Source organism: Culex quinquefasciatus, chromosome 3, assembly GCF_015732765.1.
Source record: "Culex quinquefasciatus strain JHB chromosome 3, VPISU_Cqui_1.0_pri_paternal, whole genome shotgun sequence".
Lineage (NCBI taxonomy): Eukaryota > Metazoa > Arthropoda > Insecta > Diptera > Culicidae > Culex > Culex quinquefasciatus.
The window spans coordinates 196,826,928-196,846,047 of NC_051863.1; the positions used below are offsets into that span (position 1 = coordinate 196,826,928).

General features: G+C 37.5%; 1 protein-coding gene across 6 annotated transcripts in view; it reads right to left on the minus strand.

Annotated features, from left to right (window-relative positions):
* The window catches only part of LOC6031149 (serine/threonine-protein kinase N), a 167,960-nt gene that overhangs the window by 12,694 nt on the left and 136,146 nt on the right, over positions 1-19,120 (minus strand). For 5 of the 6 annotated variants that reach the window (XM_038261754.1, XM_038261752.1, XM_038261751.1 and 2 more), the window contains 3 exons: positions 7,622-8,603; positions 7,326-7,564; positions 2,577-3,044 (listed from right to left, as the gene is read on the minus strand). In XM_038261754.1, the coding sequence (XP_038117682.1) occupies positions 2,577-3,044; positions 7,326-7,564; positions 7,622-8,603 (1,689 nt within the window). Of the gene's footprint in view, positions 1-2,576; positions 3,045-7,325; positions 7,565-7,621; positions 8,604-8,959; positions 9,868-10,988; positions 11,389-11,454; positions 11,596-11,660; positions 11,949-15,827; positions 16,253-19,120 lie in introns of those variants that run through there. The other variant, XM_038261755.1, reaches the window with a different exon arrangement.

A 19,120-nucleotide genomic window follows, 5' to 3' on the forward strand; every position in this document is an offset into this window, starting at 1 on the left:
TATTGTAATAAATACGTCAACAGTATAACTTAAAAAGCACTTTATCAAACTTAAACCTTTTCAATAGTGACTTATGAAACCTTAAAACGAGTGGAACAAATCTGACCCACGTCCGTTTAGCAATTTTCAAGCAATTAGAGTGACAATTTTTTTCTAAACTCTTCCTACACACAGATATTTGCACGGGATTTAATTATGATGTGTAGATTATTTTTTTTACGGAATGGTCCAATTTAACAAAATTTTATTTTTGAGCAATTCCAGCTCAAATCAGGATTTTTTCTGGTACTTTTGTACCCGACCATCTCCGATTTTAATGAAACTCTGTAGCCATGTTATCCTAGGGCGTAAGTAAATTAAATATTTTTGTATTTTGCAATATAAAAATTACTGTATCTCGAGGCCGTTGCATCGTATCAAAAAGTGGTCAAAGACAAACTTGTAGGAAATTGGACGGGCTTTCTGAAAATAATACACTGAAATAAAAATATACGCCACTTATATGAGATTTTTAGAATTTTAAGTTTAAAAGTCAAATTTTAAGGTGATGTCACGATTTTTTTTCGTTAATTTTTTTTGGGGAAATAGGCTTAAATGTTACAAAAAGACTGACGATGGTATGTCTCTCCTAAAAAATACAAAAATCATTTACTAAAACTGTTTTTTTGAAAAGTGGTCTAAACATAAAAATTTTTAGAAACCGATAGTGGGAATCGATTCGCCAGACAATTTTACATAAAAGTCTCCATAATGACCATTGTCCTATTTTTTTTTTTCAGTCTCGAAAATATTTTTACCAGAAAACTCGTCCAATTTCCCATAAGTTTGCCTTTGACAGCTCTTCAATTGGATGTATGGGCAAACAGATATAAGCTAAAATACATGGCTCATAACTGAAAAAAAAGAATATTTTTTCAGTGTGGTAGAAACCTGAATAGTAAATAAGCTTACGATAATACTAAAACGAGTCAAATTAAAAAGCTGTCAGAGGCAAATTTATGGGAAATTAGACGAGCTTTCTGGTAAAAATATTTTCGAGACTGAAAAATCAAGTCATATAGAAATTGTCAAAAACCACAAAAAAAAACTATTTTTTCGACATTTCTGTATCTTCCCAAGGATTGGACATAGGGCAATGGTCAATATGGAAACTTTTATGTAAAATTGTCTGGCGAATCGATTCCCACTATCGGTTTTTATAAATTTTTATGTTTAGACCACTTTTCAAAAAAAAAACAGTTTTAGTAAATGATGTTTGTATTTTTACAGGACAGACATACCATTTTGCATTTTTCATCAGTCATTTTGTAACATCGTGGCCTATTTCCCCAAAAAATTTTGAGCGAAAAAAAATCGTGACATCACCCTGAAATTTAACTTTTAAACTTAAAATTCAAAAAATCTCATAGAAGTGGCGTGTATTTTTATTTCAGTATATTATTTTCAGAAAGCCCGTCCAATTTTCTACAAGTTTGTCTTCGACCACTTTTTGATACAGTAATTTTTAAATTGCAAAATACAAAAATATTTAAATAACTTACGCCCTTCTCAAATGTTATTTTCGCGTACAATTGGCTCCATATATACAAAAATGGCTTATATAGACCTAGAATAACATGTCTACAAAATTTCATTGAAATCGGGGAAGGTCGGGTACAAAAGTACCAGAAAAATTCCTGATTTGAGCTGGAATTGCTCTTTTTGCTTTTCGAAGTGAGGGGTATTAAAAAAACCAAGAAATAAAAAAAAAAATTGAATTGTTGTCCTATTTTTGAAGTTTGACCCCTAACACAGTCTAAAGTGATTTAGGTTTTTTTTAAATCTCAGATGGTGGCCACAATGGCGGTGATGAAATATTGAAAAGATGCATTTTATAATTAAATAGGCAATCAACCTATAAAATTTAACTAAATCCCACACAGAAAAAAAAAATCATGGTAATATTACATCTGGGAAGGGGTACATTTTTTATGTCAGAAAAAAAATGTAATTTTACCTCTGGAAATGTGTAATTTTACATCTTTTCTGATGTAATGTCACTTTTTCAGTCTAAATTGAGGTAAAATTACATCATAAAAGAGGTAATATTCAACCTTCCAAATTTACATTATTTTTTACTGTGCATACAAACCTTCGGATTATCGCTTTTTGGATAATTGAGTCGAAGGAAATTTGAAAGTTTTTCATGCACACGAACATATCTTGAGAGTCATCACCTCTAATGTATTTGTAAATTTTGTCTCACAATTCACAGAAAAGTGATCATAACTTGTATTTTACAACGCTTGTGGTATTGGTAATTCAAAAAAAGTGTTTAAATTCCAAATGCTACAATAAACATGCAATTAAGAAGATCGTGTTAGTACAGACTAAATACCATGCTCATGCCATAACCAATTTACCAACTTAGTAGTGAAATTTGTTAGTAATAGATAGCGAGAATGTAACATCCCAGCGAACCAAAACCAAATCCAGCGAAGAGGAAGAATATTACACAAACGGAAAGAATCGCATTCGATCGCATCGCGCAAAGCTCTTATTACAGACATATTAAGCCGAAGCCAACGCGCTCTGACCTCGATAATCTGGTCGTACGTTTCTCCGCCACCGTCCTCGTCCTCATCGACCGTGTACGCATCGTAGTCCAGCTGCTGGTTCCGGTCCCGAAAGTCCGGATACTCTAACCCGCCCGGAGCCGGCGACGGCGGTTCCTCCACGATCGGACTGGCCGTGTACGAAATGAGGCTGTCCCTGTTGTTGTTGGCACCTGCACCAACTCCTCCCATCAGGACCACCGGAGGCATCGACAGAACCGGCCGGAGCAAATCTCCGGAGAGACTCTTTTGCAGGGGCGTAGCAGTCGGGGTGGTTGGTGGGGGCGTTTTGGGCAAGGGCGGCGGTGGCACGTCGTAGTCATCGTCGTCGTCGTCGTCCAGGTCCAGTTCTGGGGGTGCCTGGGTGGCAAACTGAGGGGCCATTTCGTCCTCCTGCTCCTGGTGCTGCTGGTTGTGCAGGAAATCAAACTCCCTCAACGCATTTTGTAACTGGCGCACGCGCGAGTAGGGTTCGACACGGAGATAGAAAAAGAAGGATGTTCGAGTTTGTTTTGGGTTTTGGGTTGATGTGTTTTAGTTTGAGGGTGATTTGACCGGGTTCTCTTAAATTTAATTATATTCTAAAGAGACATGCGGTGCATTTTCCATTATCAATGAGTGTTGTTTTGCTCGTGCTTGTAAACATGTGTGCCACCAATGTGATTAAATTGGTGTGCTTTGTGCCGAAACTTGTGCACAAGCTTAAAAATGAAAAGACACAACTATTGGCTAGATTTGGAGGTTTATAAAAGAATAAAAATGCCTTTTTTTATTTATATAAATTCTGGAGTTTTTTTTAAAAAGGTCCAATAAACCAAATTTCCAGTTTTTGCTTTTTGGGTGTTTTTGAAACCACCTTGAGTCAGGGGTATTATAAAACACCAAAAAAGCAAAAACTGGAAATTTGGTTTATTGGACCTTTTTTTTTTAAAAAAAATCTCCAGATTTCTTTATAAGAGCAATTCCAGCTCAAATCAGTAATTTTTCTGGTACTTTTGTGCCCGACCCTCTCCGATTAAATTGAAACTTTTTAGACATGTTATCCTAGGCCTATATAAGCCATTTTTGTGTATATGGAGCTAATTAGACTCGAAAATGGCCATTGAGAAGGGCGTAGGTAATTTAAATATTTTTGTATTTTGCAATTTAAAAATTACTGTAACTCAAAGCCGATGCATCGTACCAAAAAGTGGTCAAAGACAAACTTGTAGGAAATTGGACGGGATTTTTGATAAAAAAATACACTGAAAGAAAAATACACGTCACTTCCATGAGTTAAATTTAAAGTTAAATTTGAAGGTGATGTCACGATTTTTTTACGTTCAAAATTTTTGTGAAAAGAGCCTAAAATGAGACAAAAAGACTCACGAAAAATGCAGAATGGTATGTCTCTCCTAAAAAAAAAAAAAAACAAAAATCATTTACTAAAACTGTTTTTTTGAAAAGTTGTCTAAACGTCAAAATTTTCAAAAACCGATAGTGGGAATCGATTTCCCAGCCAATGTTACATAAAAGTCTTCATATTGACCATTGTCCTATGTCCAATCCTTGTGACGATACAGTGGTTTTAAAAATAAAAATGTTGCAATAATAGGTTTTTTGGTGGTTTTTGGCGATTTATAAATGACAGACTTGATTTTTCAGTCTCGAAAATATTTTTACCAGAAAGCTCGTCCAATTTACCGTAAGTTTGCCTTTGGCAGTTTTTAATTTGACTCGTTTTAATATTTACGTAAGCTTATTTACTATCAAGGTTTCTGCCACACTGAAAAAAATAAACTATTCTCAGTTATGAGCATTGTAATTAAGGTCATATCTGTAAGCCCATACATCCAATTCAAATGCTGTTAAAGGAAATTGGACAAACTTTCCAGTAAAAATACTTTCGAGATTGAAAAATCAAGTCAATCTTGTTAAATAAAAAACAGTATTAGTTAATTTTTTGTATTTTTTTCAGGAGAGACTTACCATCCTGTCAGTCTGTTTGCAACATCTTAGCCTATTTCCTCAAAAATTTTGAACGAAAAAAAAATCGTGACATCACCTTAAAATTTGACTTTTAAACTTAACATTCAAAAAATCTCATAGAAGTGGCGTGTATTTCTATTTCAGTGTATTATTTTTAGAAAGCCCGTCAAATTTAATACACGTTTGTCTTTGACCACTTTTTGATACGATGCGATGGCTTCGAGATACAGTAATTTTTAAATTGTAAAATACAAAAATATTTAAGTTACTAACGCCCTTCTTAAATGTTATTTTCGAGTACAATATATACAAAAATGGCTTATATAGGCCTAGGATAACATGTCTACAAAGTGTCATTGAAATCGGAGAGGGTCGGGTACAAAGTATAAATCATAAATTGCCTCTGTTTCCAATGCAAGACGTTAAACAAGAAAATCAAAATCTTAACATTGAAAATTATTAAATTTACGTTTCATTTCATTGTTTCGTTTAGTATCATATATTTTTGTTCGATACAGATTTCGTTCAACAAAGTTAGAAAAAAAAACAGATCTTTATTCGTTACTGATCTAATCTAATCTTTATTCTCTACAGAAAAAAAATGTCGGAGATGGTAACTTACTTGTTCGGTAACTGGGCACTCCATAACTGTACCCAATTAAAAAGCGTCAAGGAACAATAACATAACAAAATGATCAAGCGGTCAGCGGATGCAAAAATCAATTTCAACAAAAAAAAAATATTAATAAAATAAAGAAGTTTGTATAAAACCTCTTGTCACGTTCAAAGGCCATTTAAAGGGAATGTTCTAAAACGTTCAACAGTTATTCAAATTAAAACATATTTTGCATTAACGATCCACTCGTCATTCTTCGATCAGCCCAGTTATCGAACAAGTACTGTATTAGCGTTTTGTAGAAAGTTTCAACAGTCGATTTCTAGAGTATTTTTTTGACAAGGTTCTAAAAACAACATATCTTTTTTCTTTTTGGGTTTTTGCCTTCCTCACGTTACTGAGGAAAGGCTATAAAATCACTTGAAAAATGAGCTTCTAAATTAGACCTCCTAGACCCACCTTCATGTATACCTATCGACTCAGAATCAAATTCTGAGCAAATGTCTGTGTGTGTGGTGGGATGTTGATCAAAAAATTGTCACTCGATTATCTCGACATTGGCTGAACCGATTTTGTCCGTTTTGGCGTCATTCGATCCGTCTTGGGGTCCTATAAGTCGCTATTAAAAATTATGCAGTTTAGCGAAGTACTTCAAAAGTTATGCTAAAAAAACGATTTTAACAAAAGCCCGGAAGATTGTAAAAAGGGTGGTTTTTGTAAGAAAACTCGTCATGCTATACATTTTTAGAAAGGTATTTAAAAGACCGTTCCAACGCGTCTAAGACATTGAAGATCTGACAAATCTATCAAAAGTTATAATCACTTAAGTGTTATTTATACGCTTTTTGGAGGCCGGATCTCAGATATGTTGATGAAAACGTTGTCCGGATCTCTCATGCGACCTATCGTTGGATAGGTATTTAAAAGAGCTTTCCAACGCGTCCAAAACATTGAAGATCTGACAACCCTATCAGAAGTTATAAGCACTTAAGTGTAATTTACGCACTTTTTGCATTTTGGATAGCACCCTTTAAATGTGAGGAAGGCGCCAAACACCTAAGGGTGGATTATGTATCGTTTTTTATAACCGCTTGGTGTTCAAAACGCTTAAAAATAAAAAAAATGAAATATTGTTTTTTTAACTTTTTCTTTAAAAAAATACTCCAGATTTAAACACTTTTGGTCGATACTGTATGTAAAAATATTGCCGAAGAAGCGTTTTCAAGGTTTAAAAAAAATAGGATGCAACAATCAAAGGTAATAAATAAAACTTTTTTTTCATGTTTTTGTGAAATTTCAAGTTAATTTCAAATTTAAGGAAACTTAAAAAATTGGTTCTGAACACAAATTTAGGTAACTTTTATTTTTATATTTTACTAAGAATATTTAATGTATTGATGGTCCCCTCGGCATTTTCCGCTTAGCCCAGTTAGCGAGCAGCATTCGGTAATTGGGTTACGTTACCGAACAAGTACTGTTATATAAAATTATAGTAAATCTTTTTTTTTGTAGTGCTCAATTTATTCTTTGTAGTACAGAACAAAGTATTTATAAAAAATCTTGGCCAATACTTGTGTCTTTTTGAGAAAATAACAAAATGTGCAGTGTCATTCAGTTCGAGAAGGATCTTTACCGTTCACCACACCAATAGGGAGAATAATCATAGATATAAACATTCAGTCCAGAGCAAATGCTCGTTTGTATTTTCCTTTTTGCTCAATTAGTTCCACCATTCACCACAATAAAAAGAAACTATTCAAACTAAAAAAAATCCTGTTACATAACCAAAAAATAAAAACAACAAAATTAGTCTTCAATAAAAAACAAAACTATAACATAAAAAATAAAACAGAAAAAAACGGAAATCAAAAAACACCGGAGCACAATTCCCGCGAGTACCCGAAAATAAACTGAATAGAAAAAAAACACGTTGCTCAGTTTACCCAAAATGATATGCACGAACGAGATATGATTGTTTTATCGAGTTTTGTGGTGTGGTGGTGATAAAAGCAGCAGCGATAAGTTTGCCGATTTCCGATAAAATAGGATTAAGAACTTCGATTTTCTCACAGGGTATCCGCAATGATTCACAAATGAGTTAAAGTCGACACGAGACAAACAAAAAGTTAAAAGAAGAAAACACTCACCTCCTGGTCCATTTTGGCGGCGGCCGTCGGCGACGTCACCGATTGCGTCAACGGCGTCGTCGCCGCCTGCTGTGATGGTGGTGGTGGTGATGGCATCGGCGGTTTCTTCTGGCGGAAGCTGGCGGGTGTGCTGCCGGGTCGCATTCCGGCCGTCGTCGTCGTCGCCGTGAGGGGACTCGTCGGACTTTGGAGCGAGTGCGTCGAGGGACTGTCCGGCAGGACGGCTACGCCGTGGATTCCTGAGGGGGAGGGGAGGTGTTAGGGGATATTCTTTGATAGTGGTGAAATCGACTTACCGAGTGGCCTGCCACCGCCGAGGCCGATGGTGTTAAAGTCGGCCGACTCGCCGAGCGTTTCCGCGGGGTCGTGTTCCACGACGGTGTCGAAGGGTGCGGCGGTGGAACTTGGGGTTGACGGGGTCGTGATCATTGGTTGGGCGGTACCAGCCGCCGCCGACGATCCGGTGTTCCGCTTGAGCAACCGTCCCCAGGTGGCCACGTTGATGTTCATCTGTTTGGCGCGGGGGATGTTTTTGACCTGCTGCTTGTTGAAGATCATCCGCTGCCGCTGGAGCTTTGGTTTGCGCGATATCATCGGGTTGAGGAATTTGATCTCGGCAAAGAGCAGTCCCTGCGGTTCCAGCTGCAGGGCCATCCCGTGCCGGATGTCGTCGATGAACTCCTCTAGCCGGAGGAACTTGACGGCGCACAGTGACCGCCAGTCCCGCCAGTAGATGCCGATTTCGAGCTCCCGCGACCGGTCTAGGTCTATCGAGAAGCGTTGATCCCAGGCCTGTTGCGAGCAGGGCCGCCACGAGGTCTGCCCAACGGTGATGTTGTCTAACTTAATAACAGCCATAATCTCCGACGACGTTTCGTCCTTTACACTGTAACTCTTGGACGAACTCCGACTGGTGACGCCCTTCACGAAGCTCTTCAAATCGCCCGGACTCGAGCCGGAGTCTTTGTCCCGGCGTGACCGTCCTGGGACGTCCTCCAGCAGGTCCTGGCAGCCCATGAGCCGTACCTCGAGCTTCCCCGTGACGGCGGCACACCGGCTGAAGGACAAACTGTGCGCGGGTTTGCCCTGCGTCGTCCCCCGGAATGGGTGAAGGGAGGTGTACTGCACTGGGACGGGGCTGGAGGCTTGCACATTTTGAAGTTCCGCTTTGAGCTGGATCGCGGCTTGCGAATCTTGGGGGAGTTCTAACCGGCGGAGCTCGAGCGCTTTTCGGAGCAGGTCAAGCTTGCGGGAGGATTCCGAGAGACGCGTTTGAGCCTGTTTGGAATAAAAAGAGAAAGTTAGTTTTTTGTCATTTTTTAAAGGGGTAACAAATGTAGGGAACATTCTCTCAAGCACAACATTGCTTACCTATTAGAAAAAAAATGAAAAGACAAGGAATGTGATATCTTTCAAAATTGTAGTTATTTTAAGACTAGATTTTATTAAAATTACGTCCTCAACTACTGCTAATCTACCACTAATAATTGCAAAGAAAGAATCCGAAAAAAATGCACTTCTAAAAGCAATATTTACACCGAGAAAAAAAGCTACGGTGCCAGCGATGAGTTGTTGTAGTTCCGCAGGTGGTACTTCCGGCGCATGTCCACAATGTTGTACGGCGAATCGTCCACCGAGAGGGCCCGCTCGCGCAGCCCGCCCTCCCGTTCGACGACCCAGCGCCGGCAGTGCTCGCACTGGCACTCCGGATTCCGGACCGGTCCCATGTGGACGCCGGGTTTCCGCTTGCCGGTGATGAGACTGCCGAACCGTCGGGCCAGCGCCAGGTACTCCGTGGAGTAGCCTTCCACCGGGGACCAGACGCGGGTTGACACGGGTGGAGCTCCACCCGCTTTCAGCAGGGCCTGCTGGAGGATCCGCTTGGCGTTCGACGCGCTGCGACTTGGACAACTCTTCACGGTTGACGGACTGGAGTCGCTAAACTCGGCCTGCGAGTGATTGCTGGGCTCGCTGGGTCCCGGCCGGGACGGACTGTCGTACACGAAGCTGTGGTCCGACTCGGACAGGTTGTCCGACTCACTGTTTCGGCGACGAATCGGGGGATTGTGGATTTCCAACAGTCTTCGCTCGACCGACGGGGACTTCCAGGACTGGTTGCCCCAACGGCTTTCCATCTCGTAAATCCGGTACCGATCCTCACTGTTTTCGTACTCGAAACTGTCTGAGTGCGTGGCAGTTGTGCCGCTGCGGTGCAGATTCACGATTCCTCCGGTAGCTTCGTCCAGATCTCCGACCTCGTCAGCTCCGCCCGAAGCCAACGCACTCGACAGACTACTGCCGGTGATGTCCCGCTTGGTGGACCGGTTCGAGAACGGGTAGTTTGAGCTGAGGTTGTCATCGCTTGGATCGCGTGGAAGGTACTCCACGTCCGGGAAGGGGGTCATCTCCTTAGGAGCTTGCCCAAGTATGCGACTGAACAAGATCTGCTTGGATTCGTTGATTTCCTCGTTGGTAGTGCAACGCTTGCGACCCTGCCCGCCAGCCTTCTTCAGACTCCCAATCGTGGACAACGTACTCTGATCTGCAAAAAGAACCCACTTTAATACCTGCAGAAATATTCCCACACGGAAAGGAGTTCCATCTAAAAGTTAACAATTAAAATTAGCTGACTTCAGATTGGTGAAACAGCTAATTTTTCGGTTGAATTAGCGAAAATTTTAGTGAAATTTACCAATTCAGAACTGGTCAAATAACAGACCCTGATTGATACATTTCTAATCTAAACTGAATTCCTTTTTTATTTCCAGCATTTTAAGATTTTTTTTTAATATTCAAAATTTTAACAATTTTAAATTAATATTTAAAGATTTTAAAAACATAAATTGAGGTATTTAAATTATTTTAAATATTTAAAGTTTTTGCAATATTTAAAGATTTTAAACAAATTTAAATATTAAAGGTATTTTAAGTGTTTAAAGCATTTAATGTTTTTAAAGTATTTAATGTATTTAAAGTATTTAAAATATTTAAAATATTTAAAGTATTTAAAGTATGTAAAGTATTTGAAGTATTTAATGTATTTAAAGTATTTAAAGTAATTAACCCTCTAACGCCCATAGTTACTCCAGAGCAGCGCTAATTGTTGTACTCAAAATTAAATATCTCTGCAACCATGCCTTTTTTCAACCTGCGTTAGTTTATATAGAATGTTAGCTTATAACCATTGAAATTTGGTCGATCCAGATAGGAGTAATTGTGAAAATCGTAAAAAATCTCGATTAAGCCTAGGGCGGGAAGGGGTTAAAGTTTTTAAATTATTTACAATATTTAAAGTATTTAAAGCATTTTAAATATTAAAATTAAGTAAAGTATGGTAGTGGAAAGTTGGACATTTTTGATATTTTTTGAAATATTCGAAAAATTAGCTGAACTAATCAGAAAATACTTCAAATCTAGCTAAAGTAGCCAACAGACAATGAATACAAGTTGCTTTGAAAACGGTCAGCTTTCGTTATCTGATAATTTAGTAAAATCAACTTTTTTTTGTTAATTTTTTTTATTGTTTTTCAACAATAACTGGTTCAAACAGTATTTTTCTAGGATTTTAAACTAAAAAAAATGTATTTCAAAGCACTTTTTTTTAAATTTCAATCTATTCCGCGATAATCCTCCTTTCCGTGCATGAGTCCCCTCTCAACTAACCCACAGTCTGCTGAAGTAACCTCCTGGGAACCTCGTGCTTTCCAGCCCTCTTGTGCCGAACCTTGCACTCCTCCGACTCGTAGACCGTCGGATGACTTGCGCTATTAGCCACAGCGGCCGCAGCCGCCGCCGACTTCAACTCCACAAAGTGACTCGTGTCGAACCGACTGCCGGAAGAGGACGAAGAAGACACGGACCGCGCCGAAGACTCTGCATCCGACGAGCTCGAAGATTCCGCGTCCGACCCGGTGCAGTACACGTCAATGTGCACCGTCCGGGGCTTCTTCCGACCTCCACCTGCTCCACCAGCGCCGTCCCTTTGGCTGGACCGTTGCGACTGCAGCGTATTGCTAGGGGAGATGATGTCCGCCGCCGTCGAGAGGGGCGACTTTCTCGTCAACTGAAACACACACAAAATTCCATTCTAAATCTGTGCGACTTCCTGAACTCTCAAAAATCTACTAACGGAGTTGTACTTCTCCGCTGGCGCGACCTCCGCGACCTTCTTGCGCAGATCATCTCCACTGGCGCGCACCAACTTGTCTAGCGCGGCCTCAATGTCACTGGTTTGACAGCTGGCGTCCTTCGCCTCGTAGATCCTAGTTGGCTAGAAACCATCAACAACAGTTACAAAATAAACATAAAACCTCTTCCAAAGATTCCAATTCCAACCTGCTCCGGAAACAGAGTAAACTTGTCCACCTTGCTGGTGGAAGCGCACTTGCCCACAATCGTCGGAACTTCCCCGCCTGGAACCGAAGCCGGATGCAGGTCCGCCGTCAGCACGATGCTGCAGGTACTGGTGCACTTGGGAAAGAGATGCGGCGTAATGGTCAGCGTCTGGGGCCGTTCGCTGGCCGATGCCGAGCTGGAGTTGTTCGACAGGCCGGAATCTTCGCTGCTGGTGGGTTTGGGCGGGGGTTTGTCCGAAGTTAGAGGATCACTAGGGGGAAGGTTCGGCTGGAAACGATGATACGTGACCGACACGTGGGGTTTAGAAATTGTGTGGTTGTTGTATTTGGGGCGAAGGACGGGCGTGGTGTCGTGGTGGTGACTGAATTTTATTATAATCAGATATTATTGGATTGAAATCATCTAAAGATGAATTTCTTGATGAAATCTTCTGAAATTCTTTCATCCAAAATTTTATCTTTGAAAGATTAAAAAAGGTGGAAGGAAATTTTGCCCAAATATCCGATTATTACTAACAGTAGAAGTTCCAGAATATTGTTTTTAATTCTCAATTCATTTTGTTATTTTCTAGTGGACTAAAAAAACATCTTTCCGCTAGAGTTAAGGATGGCGCAAAATCTGGTACAAGAGATATGAACCTTAAAATAAAAAAAAATCATTTTAAATGCAAAATAAAATTTCCCTTCGAAAATTATTTTATTCATTTAATATATTTTGATAAAATGCATTACTTTATTGTTAAAGGCATTTAAAGGCGGAATTTTTGTACAGGTTTTTTTTGCATTCAAAAAATACTTTAGGGACCATCGATAAACCACGTGGACACTTTTTTAGAAAGCTTAAACCCCCGAGTTATCGTGGGTTGAAAAATGATTGCTACTGAGAAAAACTATTTTTTACAAAATTTAAACTTTTATAATCTGTATCTCAACAACTAGATAGTCCGATCATCAAAGTCAAAAAAAGGAAAATGTAGTTCAGTTTTTTGAGAAAAAAAAACTATTGAAGAGTGTTTTTCCTAAAAAATATTTTTAAATTGTTAAAAACTGATAATTTTCAAAAACTTCCGCCTTTTACCATTTTATCAAAAATGATTTTTTAAATTTATTTTGAGAATATTTTTTCCTAAAATATTTTTATTATTTCAAATCATCCGGTATATTTTGATAAGGGCACAGCATCTAATTCCAGCGTGCCTCTAATGTTGGCAGGTCAGAACTTTGACATTCAATAAAAGCTAATTAAAAGCGTTTTCAACTGAAATCGATTGATAAATAGCTCAATAAGAAGTGAGCAAGCAAGTTTCTATTCTAAAAGTTTTGCAAAATTAGTTGTTGAAATAATGAAAAACATCAAATTGGATGGAGTTACGAGCTATAGTGCTTAATCGCCAAACATACGAGAATGTTCCCTATTTTTTGTCTGTTGCCAACCGATGATCCAAAAAATCCATATCCTCTAAAAAGTTAAAAATAGTATAAATAAACTCTGTTTCGTCTAAACATCACTTTTTAACCACCTTTAAAGGTGAATCATTTTATTTAATTAGCTGACAGTACCAAAAAAATGTTAATGAATATATAACAAAATACTTTTAATTAAAAAGCTTACTTATATTTCAATTTATATGCACAGCAAAAAATGGTCATATGGCTGGTACAAATTTTATTTAAAGTTTTTGTCCCCCCCCCCCCTTTCAAAGTTGGCCCGAAAAATCAGGGGGCAAAAAAATATTTTTTCAAAAAACTTCAATATTTTTTATGAAAATTTAAGTGCTATGCTATGCTATTAATTAAAATCATTATTTATTTTCATCGTAAAATAAATACCATTTTTTTATTAGGCTGGTACAAATATTTAGAAAATCGGCCCAAAAAATCAGGGTGCAAAAAATGGAAATTTGGAATGGAAATTTAAGTGCAAGCAGCTGAAATCAATTTTAATTGCATTCTCCTGTGTTTATCATCATTTTTTATGTATGTTTAGGTTTATTAAAAAATCTGTTGAGTTCTTGAAAATTAGTGATTGCAAAACAACCCAAATAGTGAAAAATGCATTTTAAAACACTTTTTTCAGTCAAATGTTAAAAATATGACTTATTTAAATAGAGCAATTCTCTACGAAATCGGTATTTTTTCTTAAATTTTAATTTTTATATTTTTTAATCCGGCTGAAACTTTGTTGGTGCCTTCGGTATGCCCAAAGAAGCCATTTTGCATCATTAGTTTGTCCATATTATTTTCCATACAAATTTGGCAGCTGGCCATACAAAAATGATGTATGAAAATTCAAAAATGTATCTTTTGAAGGAATTTTTTGATCGATTTGGTGTCTTAGACAAAGTTGTAGGTATGGATATGGACTACACTGGAAAAAAATTATACACGGTAAAAAAAATTTTGGTGATTTTTTATTTAACTTTTTGTCACTAAAACTTGATTTGCAAAAAAACACTATTTTTATTTTTTTTTATATGTTTTAGAGGACATCAAATGCCAACTTTTCAGAAATTTCCAGGTTGTGCAAAAAATCTTTGAGCGAGTTATAAATTTTTGAATTAATACTGATTTTTTCAAAAAATCGAAAAATTGGTCGCAACAATTTTTCAACTTCATTTTTCGATGTAAAATCAAAATTGCAATAAAAAAGTACTTTAGTGAAATTTTGATAAAGTGCACTGTTTTCAAGTTAAATCCATTTTTAGGTGACTTTTTTGAAAATAGTCACAGTTTTTCATTTTTTTAAATTAGTGCACATGATTGCCCACCTTCGAAAAAAATATTTTTGAAAAGCTGAGAAAATTCTCTGTATTTTGCATTTTTAAACATTGTTGATACGACCCTTAGTTGCTGAGATATTGCCATGCAAAGATTTAAAAACAGGAAAATTGATGTTTTCTAAGTCCCACCCAAACAACACACCATTTTCTAATGACGATATCTTAGCAACTAATGGTCCAATTTTCAATGTTAAAATATGAAACATTCGTGAAATTTTCCGATCTTTTCGAAAACAATATTTTCAAATTTTTGTGCACTAATTTAAAAAAATGAAAAACTGTGACTATTTTCAAAAAAGTCACCTAAAATGGATTTAACCTGAAAACGGTGCACTTTATCAAAATTTCACTAAAGTACTTTTTTATTGCAAATTTGATTTTACATCGATAAATGAAGTTGAAAAATTGTTGCGACCAACTTTTCGATTTTTTTAAAAAATCAGCATTGATTCAAAAATTCATAACTCGCTCAAAGATTTTTTGCACAACCTAGAAATTTCTGAAAAATTGGCATTTGATGTCCTCTAAAACATATCAAAAAATAAAAAAAATAAAAATAGTGTTTTTTGCAAATCAAGTTTTAGTGACAAAAAGTTAAATAAAAAATCACCAAAATTTGTATGGAAAATTATATGGACAAACTAATGATGCAAAATGGCTTTTTTGGGCATACCGAAGGCACCAACTAAGTTTCAGTCGGGTTAAAAAATACAAAAAAAAAATCGAATGACTGAAATCTGAGAGAACTGCTCAATAGTCAATTTATGGCTTTTGCTAAATCAATGCATGAATCAAGGTTGAACATTATTGTTGAATTATTGCTCAAATTTAAGTATTTTTTTGTATTACTTCATATTTTAAAATTGGGTTTTTAAATTATTTCAAGATAATTTTATTTAGATTGAAAAAATGGACAATTATGTGCACAATTAGATCTGAACCGATTTTAAATTTTTGTGTTAACTCTTCAGTATTGTAACATTGAAATACAGTTTCCAAAAGGTCACTTTTAATTAAAAACAAAATACAATATCATTTTATTATTTATGTTATTTCTTCCCAGATTACCTAAAATGGGTTTTCTTTAAAGTGCAAACTGGCTCTGAAATGATGTGTAATGCCGATTAACATTGATTTCAGCGCTCTTAATGGGCAAATTTCTTTCAATTGATTTAAATATGTGTTAATTTTTCACTTATTTCCTCAATTTTTAGTTGGTTTGCTGTTGCAAAGTTTTTTTTTTCGTTCGCAGACTCTCCGTAAAAAAGTTTAAAAAGTAATAATTCATTGGCATTCACCACACCACCTCCCACACGTCCTCCCCCTCACATGTTGATTCCGCGTTCTGCAGGACAATCCACCCTCACCTGTGCCGCAGCAGCAGCCACACCGTCGACGGCTGATTCACCGAAAATAGCTCCACCAACGACTTTTCCCTTGGCATTTGGAGAATTATTACAGCAGCTTCCTTCGGCGGCCGAGTCGGCGGTGCTAAATTTATAGACCACCTTTACCGGTGCCGGCCCCGAAGGCCTGCTGGACAGGTCTGACTCATTTGCGTCGTTTTTGGCGGCGGCGGGATCTTCCGGATTGGCGGCTGGTTTATCACAGTTGGAACTGCTACCCTGGTGGGACAGGGTCAACTGGGCGTGGACCGTCCATTCGGCGGTTATTTCCGGCGGGGACTGCGGAGTCCCGGAAGAGGACATTTTCTGGACGGGGGTTTCAGTTGACATTCACTGCGTTGCACATGTTTCTTTTAGTACACTCACTAAATCAGTAGTAGGCTGTGTGATCTTCCTCTCTTTCTCTGCGTGTAGAAATGGGAGAGTAATATTCTTTCATGAAGGGCGTCCCCCGCGATGCAAAAATATTTATGCACTCAACGACACTGACTTTAACCGTCGTCGCCGTTCTAGTGTTGCTCAAGGTTTGTCCCACCATCGAAGTAGGCCACAGACGTCACGCAGACCTGATTTTCTCTGTTGGTTCTGAGATGTGGCGGTGACACGCGAAAGTACCTGCAAAACTGCGGCCTACTGCGATGACGATTTCACTTGCAATTGTTCTATTCTCGGCCGAGTTCCCCAAATCTAAAACAAAACACACAGCTGTTGAAGCGCACAACTTCCTGGTGGTCGCTCGATCGTCTACAAACATCACACACACACATTTCCACCACAATTAGCGAATCAGTTTGTCACAGTTGCCTCTAACAAGGGTCGGCCAATGGCCTCTTTTTCATCAATTACACGCCACTTTTAACAGATCTTGTCCGTTTTCTTCCCCGCCCAAATAGCCTGCCTACTATTGTTGTTCGTTACTTTCGCGACTTTAAAATAGTGGCCAAAAGATCATCGCGACGAGAGTCGACCAACCGTTTTTTTTGTTGGTGAAGAAATGTTATAAATAGCTGGCCAGAGCAGAGTGAGAAGTAGAGAGAGTGTAAGAATCAATGAAACAACAAGTGCGTTTACGCAGGGAGAGGAGTAGAACATGGTTTCGAGGGAGGGGAGACAGGAGCGACGGGACTTATTAAACAAACATGTTTGCTTTGCAACAAACTGCACCGGGTTTTCGGAAGAACCTGCTGCAAAAACGCTGCGGGACAGTGAGTCACCTGCGGGAAATGGCTTCTCGAGAAAGGTGGATGCTGTGAAGAGATTTTGTAGCAACTGGTTGGAAAATTTATTTATGAGTAATTTGTGAAATAAAATACATTTTGTATGATAATCTTTTTTCAAATTAATACGACTACACAGCAAAAAAAGTTTAACTTTACCGTGGCTGTTACAATGTTCAATGCATTTTGTGTTGATTTTTGTTTAAAAAATTTGAAATAAGGCCTGAATTTTTTTTTCGCCTCAATTATGACCAGAGCCGAGAGACAAAAATTATAAATAAATTTGTAATAACCTCAGGAACTGATGGATTTTTATATATTTTTATTGTATTTAACTTATTAACACATTTTATTAAGGCCATGGCAAATCTTATTACAGGTTTTTGTCCTACTCTGAAATTTCCCAAAAAATTGCCCCTCTCAAAAAATATTGAAAATCCAAATTTTCATTGAAAAAACTTGTAAAATCGATTGTAAATTAATCGAAATAAATTGCTCAAATAATAACCTTACAGTTTTCTACAAATTTTAAATAATTGGTACAAAACAAAAAAGTTAAAAAAAAGTATTTTCATAAATTCATAGATATTAAGCAATTTTTTGAAAATAGCTCAATTTTTATAATGTGTTAAGCATTTTGTGATACTCTTAGTTTCCAAATTTCGAAAATCAGGCCTGAATTTAAAATTTAGTTTTTTTGCCCTCGAGGGACACAAACTATAGATGACATTTATTAAAAATAAAATTTGCTATCTTGAAAAGTTTAAATTAAGTTACATAAAAAGAAGATACATTGCAGAACCGGCTCCGTGGCTTAATGGTTACGGCTTCTGCCTCACAAGCAGAAGGTTCAGGGATCAAATCCCGGTCGGTACCTTTGAAATTTGGAATCAGGAATTTGAACTTTGAATATGAACAAAAACGAAAATGAATCAGGTGGGATTCGAACTCACACCTCTGGATTGGTGGTCTGGGACGCTAAGCAGTCGGCCATCAGAAGATTTACACTCTAGCAGTGAATTGATCCGTAGTGTTGAAACATGTTATCTCTTCTTCTCATATTATTAAATACGCGCTGATCCCTGATTTGCCTGACGGGATTGGAAGTCTAAATATAGATCGAGTTTCCTTCAGATGCTTGCTTCTATGTTTAGGCGGGGCCGAACAATGCCCAGCGACCTCGGAATTGGACCGCAAGGAGCTCTGTCATTCTGAAACGGGTCGTTGGAAGCAGCGCGAGGGCTATCACCACCTAATACCCGGGACTGAGATAAGTTGTATCAGCATTCGGCATATACAAAGTCTGATACAAACTATACTTTCCCATAATTTCGCTACCGGTTAGCGGGTATTGGATTGGACCACACACACATAAAAAGAAGATACATTGCACCATACAATTTTCAATCTTTCAACATTCAACTTTAGTGAAGTGAAGTTGCAAAAATCTCGTAAAAATATATTAAAACACACATTTTAATTGCTTTCTACTAGGCTGGTACAAATTTTATTTAAAGTTTGTCCACCCTCCCCCCCCCCCCTCTTCAAAGTCTGGCCGAAAAATCGGGTGACAAAAAAAAAATTCAAAAAACTTCAAAATTTCAATGGAAATTTAACTGCAATCATCTGAAATCAATTTAAAGTGCATTCCCCTGCGTTTAGAATCATTTTTAGAATGTTTGGGTAAATTAAAAAATCTTTTGAAAATTTTCGATGTTTGGCACCGCATAATTTTTTTTCGCTAAAATTGTTGTTTTCGCCAAATCTTAATTTTTTTGAAAAATAATGAATGCAAAACAACTAAACTAGTGTAAAATGCATTTTAAAGCACTTTTTTTACATTGAGGTAAAATTACATAGAAAAAGAGGTAATTTTCATCCATAAAAATTTTGAGTCCCTCGAAAATACTGTGGGATTTTTATGGTAACTTATACAATTTAAATATGGAGTTATAATTGAAAAAAGATAATAGTTTCAGTTTGCATAATAGGCCTAAAACTACCAATAAAAAAACTGAACAAGTTAAAAGCATTTTA